The sequence below is a fragment of the Opisthorchis viverrini genome (genome assembly GCF_000715545.1).
Source record: "Opisthorchis viverrini unplaced genomic scaffold opera_v5_19, whole genome shotgun sequence".
NCBI classification, from domain to species: domain Eukaryota; kingdom Metazoa; phylum Platyhelminthes; class Trematoda; order Opisthorchiida; family Opisthorchiidae; genus Opisthorchis; species Opisthorchis viverrini.
The window spans coordinates 206170-213413 of record NW_008751675.1 but is presented as its reverse complement, the minus strand read 5'-3'; the positions used below and the strand labels follow the sequence as shown (position 1 = coordinate 213413).

Sequence of the window (7244 nt, the reverse complement as noted above, 5' to 3'; positions counted from 1 at the left end):
AAAGTCGCAAGTGGCGTCCTGATTTACCTAGACAGCCAATAAATTCATTGTCTGAGTGACTCTTGGTTTGTGATCAAATCTGTTTGCTCTGCCGAAGTGGCGCTTCGGTTGCAGTCACGCTATGCTGACCACAAAAGTCTAGGACCATGCACAAGATTTAACCAGACTACCATCTCTACTGTTATTTAGCAGAGATTACTTTTGCACACCCACGCGTACCAGCAACCAAGTCGGTTCCAACATCCTCAGCCCTAGTTGGCTGAATGGGGAACGATTGGTCGCTGGTGGCGACACCTGATTGGTCAGCTTGGCTCATACACAGATCTAATTGGAAACTATTTAAACTGTTTCGTGCACTGAGTGTTCAGCCGAGTGTTTCGTGCCGCGGAATTACACTCACACAGTGAAAACCCTCCCCACAAGTATGTGATAACAGCCATGACAATAACGACTGTGTCCCATCTGTTTCTGTGGACTCAATGGATGTATATTTCATTGGGAGTGATGATCTACCGAAACAATATTCCAGACATCACTGTGTTAGAGAATGTGACTGCGGGGACCATTGTGCTTCCCAATATCAGAACACACCTAGGTTTATCCCATAACACTGCAGTCAAATTAGGTCCAGGATCACTGAATCAGTTCTTCAGACTGGACTCAGAATCTGGTCAACTGATTTGTACGAATACTGTTGACCTCGAATCGCCCGCCTTGTGTAGATTCGAGAAATCATGCTGCAGACTCGAGGGGAACGGTCAGCAAACAGAACACGCCTCTGATAAGCTAACTCCATCCAGCTACTTGGAACTGAACTCGTCTGATTTGCGGAGACAGTTTGATCCAGATGGTCGTACATGCCGACTGATGGCTTTCATATTGGCCAGTGCGGCCACAGACACCCAACTTGCGCCTATAACACGGTTACACGTGACAATTGTAGATCTGAACGATAATGCACCAACGTTTAATCAGGACTCTGTAACAGACGCAAAACCCCAATCGTCGAATCATCTTCAGAACCATCCATTTGTACAAATTGCATTCCTCGAGGGCTCTGGGGGACTGCACGGGAGCCAAGATCTACCAATGGCTTTTGATGCCGATTTCTCGCTCACCAATCGAGTTGCACGTTACTGGTTAGAATGGGACAAGTCGAAAATGTCAACCGAGGGGAGTCTTGAAGGTCGATCAGCTAGTATTCAGCTGAATAGTATATTGTCTACAGCTGGTCAAGATGGACTAACGTGGGCAATTCTGGGTCCATTCCGTCTAACCTACCTCAGCCATGGACGGAGTATCGCCCTAGAGCTCGACTCTGAGTTGGACAGGGAAGCAGTGAGCCAGTATCATATCCTGCTAGTAGCGGAAGATGGCGGTGGACTTCAGGGTCGATTACACATTACAGTGGATGTGATTGATGTGAATGAATTCGCCCCAGTGTTCGTTGAGTCATTTCCCCTTCCAAACAAGATCATGAAGTCAAGCGACCAGGAAGTCTACCACAAACACTACAAAGTCCCCGAATCACTGCCAGTCGGAAGTGAAATAGGTCGACTGCAAGCCACTGATGACGACAAATCACCAGAGAATATTATCACTTATCGACTTGGCCCAGGAACGCCGCAATCTAAGATAACGAAAACCTTCCATTTGAATCCAACTACCGGTTCATTAACACTACTACAACCATTGGACCACGAGACAACACGAAGTTACCGGCTAACTGTAATTGCACAAGATGGGACCAGTGCGGATGTGACTGCTTCAAAACAACTAAAAGAGCAACAAAGTCACCTAGCAGGACGTCTGTCGGCAACAGCAATTGTGGAGATTTCAGTCACCGATATAAATGACAACGCGCCCGTGATTCGATTTGAAAAATCTGACCAAATAAACGGACAGTCTAGGCAGAATGGTGCACAGCGCTTTTCCGCTCCTTTTAATCATGATGTATGGATTAAAGAGAATCTTGTAAAAGGTTCCCCCGTGACATTTTTCAGTGTGTCGGATAACGATTCTGGTGAGAACAGCCGAGTCAGTTGCACTCTAATGAACTGGACAGATAGATTCCAGCTTCGAGAATTTGCCGGTTTGCATGGCCTCGAAACCGTGGGGGAATTCGATCGAGAAACGACGGACACTTATTACTTAACCGTACGCTGTCAAGACCATGGAACCCCGATTCAGCAAACGGACGCTGTCATCACTGTTCATATCGAAGATGTAAATGACCTTCCGCCAACATTTGACCTTCCACTCTATCAGTTTCACGTGCTAGAAAACAGCCCAGTCGGTACTCGTCTGCTTCCATTAAACTCAAACTACCCATCTACAGTCAGCGCCAAAGATCCGGACTTGAATACTACTCTTCACTATCGCTTGGAGCCAAGTGATCCTGATACGACAGTCCGCGGTGTCAGCAGAAAGGTCATAGATGGATCTCAGGGCATGGATCATCACTTGTTTCATATTGACCCTGTGACGGCCGTGCTTACGACACACGGTGAACTAGATCGAGAAACTCGAGCACGACTTACTTTTCAAGTCTGCGCTGACGATGGTAAGCATGCCGCCTTCGCCGATGTTGTTGTCCAGTTAGACGACGTAAACGACAATCGACCCTCCTTTGACCGCGATACCTACGTACTTCGCGTGGAAGAGAATCACTTATCCAACAGTCCACTGGTCGTCTTCAAAGTAACCGATGCGGACGTGGACAATCAAGGATTTACTTTCGAATTTGTTGAGGAACCACAACCGGTTGTGACCGTCACGAGGCCAACTGATGATGGGGCTAATCAGTCGGATGTCTCAATGTACAAAAATCAGCCTGAATCGGGGACGGTTCGTTATCACTTTGCATTGCGTGATAATACGCTGTATTTGCGACGGTCCTTAGACAGAGAACTACGTTCAACCTATCATTTCTTCGTCAGAGTAAGCGACATTCAGGAATCAAAACAAGTGAAGGACCTGGGCAACGCTGCGAATACTGTTAGTGATAGTTCTTATCGTCTGACAAGCCAAGCAGAAATATTTGTTGACGTTGGAGATGTAAACGACAATGCACCGGTGTTAGCTTTCCCTAATTCGACTGGACCACTTGGAAATCGTCTGAGCGTGTCATGTCACGAAACGATGGGTAGTTCTGTTGGTCGGCTCCAAGCCTCAGATGCTGATTTGGGGCCAAATGCCACTGTGGTCTTTTCTGTGATTCACACACCCGAAGTGGACCAACTTTTCTATCTGGATGGCCAATCGGGGGAGTTATTTGTCAATACGGGACAGTTGGTGGCAAGATGTGGGAGCAGTGTAATCTTAATCATTTCTGTTGATGACCAGGGACCCGCAGAAAGTAAGCGATCCAGGACGGCCCCTGTTGAAAGACTCATTATTCAGTTGGAAAGCAAACCCACGCTGGCAGAGTTAATTGCCGCTGAAGCTCGGAATAAAATTGGACAGTTGAGTAATGCCGCTGCTGGCTCAGCATTACACAACGACGAAGGTGTAGATAGCGCAAGTGTGTATGGAGTGCTCTCTACCCGAACAGTACTCAGTGTGGTTTTGGGTGGGTCCACTGTTTTCCTAATCACTCTTCTCCTTGTGTGGATAATCCTCCTCTTGTATGGTCGTTCACGACGCCAAAAACGATTTCGCAGTTTACGTGCAACTCAGGGAAAGGATAAATATGGAACGGTTGCTTCTACGACACAACAGCAGAGGTCCCCAGAGAAAGTCTACTTGGGACCACCACAACTAGTAAATCAGTCTGCCGACGACAGAGGTCCTTACGTAGAAAGAACTACAACTTGGAATACCTTCAAAAGTGAAAAACGAGTGGGTAAGTCTCGGTTTTCTTGCCCATAGTGGTTTGCTTTTTATCCGCTCAATATGTTTGACATACAATACAGCACAGTATAGCACTGAGGATCCCGTGGTCACTGTGCGCGCATTTACAACCTGCATAACAAACACGAGGAAAAGACTGAAAATTAACTAAACAACTTGTCCCCACGAAAGAGCATGTACCATAGAACCGTCATAAGACGCTGTCTTTTGGGTGCTACAAGGTTTAGCGCAGTTTACCGTCCAACTCTGACAGAGAGACTTCCCTCCTAAATTCTGGGGCATAAAGCTTGATGCTCCTACGACAGAAATGGGTGACCAATAAGCAACCCAGCGGGATTGGCAGCACTGCTTATATCCAGAAAAAAACGTAACACATTATGTGAGCAAAGCTGACATACAGAACCTGAAAAACGTGTCGCAGTGCTTGTTTGTTTCTGTTTGTATGAAGGAATATGATTCGTCTTGCTCTTCTATTAATGCCCCAATTCATTTTAATTTTGTAAGACACACTGGTTCACATTTCTGTTTGAGGATAGTTTGTAGCTCATCAAAGGCTAACTAAACTTCAGAGCACTGCTTATCAGAAACTAGACACTTGAGATTCCGATAAAATGATGAATACGAAATTTATGAAGTAAAATAATATTCTAGCTGACCCTACCCAAATTCTTCGTCATATTAAGGGCAGATAGTTCAGTCACTTAAGGAGCTAGTGATTTTGTGCACAAATTCTTCTATGAACGAGGTCACGTGATCAGTGTGACTGTGTGGCATGAGAGATCCATGGCTGGATGACTTAGTTTGTGTTTTGTGGTCGTTGACTCAATCGGTTGGGTGATCTGCTGTACTGACGTTGTAAGCAGATGATGAGAACGTAATGGATGTATGTAATATATGTATGATGCATTAGATACACGTCAATTTCTTCAAATGGAACTGAGACGAATCACTCATGAGCCGTGGCCTAACAAGACTAAATTGAACGTAATGGATGTGAGTAATGTATGTGTGATGCGTTGGATAGACGTCAGTTTCCTCAAACGGAACCGAGACGAATCACCCATGAGCCGTGGCCTAACAAGACTAAATTAAACCCTACTATTTATACCAAAATTCAGCCATGGCAAACTCTTATGCGTTCATAATCCAGCATGCTCCGGTAAGGAATTGGTAAACGCTCACCTCACATGTTTGAGGTTCAAATCCAGGCACAGCCAAGGATATGCCCTAATGGTTAGCTCCAGTTAGGGAGAAACCCGCATCCAGTGCTTCAAACCTTTGATACGTACTCGCCAAATCAATTGTGCCAGGACCGGAACGGGACTTTTCAAGTACCAGTAACGTGAAGGCAGGAACTTTTGTGTCCATTCGAGCATGTGAATGCATCAAACCCTGTTAGGTTACTTCCATGAACTAAATTGCATTGTTCCACCGCACGTTTAGAGTTTCACTCCAAATCATGTAACTCATCGTCGTTAAGTTGCTTCTGAATCACCGGTTTTCAGTAGACGACTCAAATTGTCTGGTTTATAAGGCTGTTCATTTCCTTGTGGTACAGAACTGACACAAAAGTAATTTCTATAACTGACGATTAGGTTGCTTTACTACCGTAATTTTCTTTCCACTGATTAGCCAGATTGGGAGGGTGACGAGGTTCGTTTTGGCCATATTCAGAGCCAGCAGCCAACCCCAGCAGTCTTTGAGACCGCATGGATTGTTCCTCGTCATGAAGTATCCGGTATCAGGCTCCAGGGTCAGAGTACCCAACAGTATTGTCACTAATTTCCGTCGAGGACTATCGAGTATGTGACGATTACACAGACGCCACATTAGCTATTTCTAATGACAATCCTGCAGCTGATATTTTGTTATCAGTTTTGTGATCTTTGATTCTATATCTTGTGACTACTATAATCTAAAGTACATGAAAAAATGACCGTGGCGTTTTCGTCACAAGATAGATGCAACAGCGTGGCTACCCGTAAGTAGTTTTTCATCCTTGGTAATAACACTAATAACACTAATAACACGTGAATCGCCGATCAGTTCCCCGCTAAAAGACACATCTACAGTTAGACATAAAGATTGTTTAACGGAAGCGGGGAAGCAAATGATGATAATCCAAGAGTCCAAAAACTTCCATCACCTGTCACATCGAAACCTTAGACGTACAACTGTTCCAGGAATCCAAAAGTTCTCAAAATGGTCTGTCTTGTGGGTCTGTGTATACGGTCTTTGAAGTACGTGTTGGTATAATATAATATTTTTGTTCGTGGTTTGATTTCGATTTCTGCATCTAAACTGATTCTGCAGCATTCCAGCCTACATGTTTCCCACGGATGACACTGAATAGGTGCCACAACTGAATGCCGCTGAAAAAAGAAGCGCAAATCAAATGCTCTCTGATAAAATCCACCAAACAAAACCAGGTGAGGTGTCATCCACGTACAAGCTGTCGTTTAAACTCCTTGTCACCGTTGTAAACAAAAAATAAGAAAGAAATAGAATGACAAATAAGTAGACGACATTAACCGAAAAGTAGGTGGTTTTTAATCTTCAAACATGATCCGCTTCGTCTTTCCCACTGAAGTGTACTTTTTAAGAGATTCACTGAGCTCGTTTAAAAGTTTGCAACCCAGATTAAGGGGAAGTTTTAAACCGGTAGGTTATAAAAGAGCACTAACTGGTCTAAGCTACATTAGACGTGTAACTTTGGTGATCGGTAACTTTACTGTTGTGGCATCTTTTCAAGAGGTGCCGTGGGGTGTAATCCCATTTCCTTACATTTTCTTATGACGGGATCAGTTGTATTTGACATTCTACCAAAAGTTTTTCATCTTGCTTTTGTCAAGTTAAATACGTTTCATAAGAAAAATTAATATCCTCACTTCATCAATATCATGATGTTCTGTTTGTGCAGAATTCACTAATTGTTTTAAGGCGACTGCTAGCCAAATTTCATTTTCAGTCGCTTTAATTTTTAGAAAGTGAAATTTATTCAATTGCTGCAGGTTAAGGCTTTATCTGGGGGTAACAGCCAGTATTGTCGAAACGTTCCATCTTCTAGATGCTTTTTCATGTCATACAATAACTCAAATTCATGGTTTTATGGGATAAACTTGCCAGGTTAAACTTTTTTCTTGATGAGCGAAACACCAAATATGACCGTTTGCTTTGGCAGTTTTGGCTACCCCCTCTCAAAAATTCACCTAGTTCAGAAATCAGCAATCAAAAGAACATTTCCCCTCTGATCTGATATTCCTGGTTACCAATGGTGAAACAAGTTGTTCAAAATTCATATGTGGCTCTACCTCCGGTGAATAGTTCCGATTTTGTCTGCTACAATGTTCATGGATTAAGTCAGCGAATTACATTCATTTGCAAACTAATTT

At 43.9% G+C, this 7244-nt stretch overlaps 1 protein-coding gene across 1 annotated transcript in view; it reads left to right on the top strand.

Annotated features, from left to right (window-relative positions):
- Positions 1–504: 504 nt before the first annotated feature.
- T265_12850 (hypothetical protein) overlaps positions 505–7244 on the top strand; it is a gene marked incomplete at both ends in the record, with an annotated part of 58044 nt that continues 51304 nt past the window's right edge. The window contains one exon of the mRNA XM_009165885.1: positions 505–3844. Coding sequence (XP_009164149.1) covers positions 505–3844 — 3340 coding nt within the window. The remainder of the gene's footprint in view (positions 3845–7244) is intronic.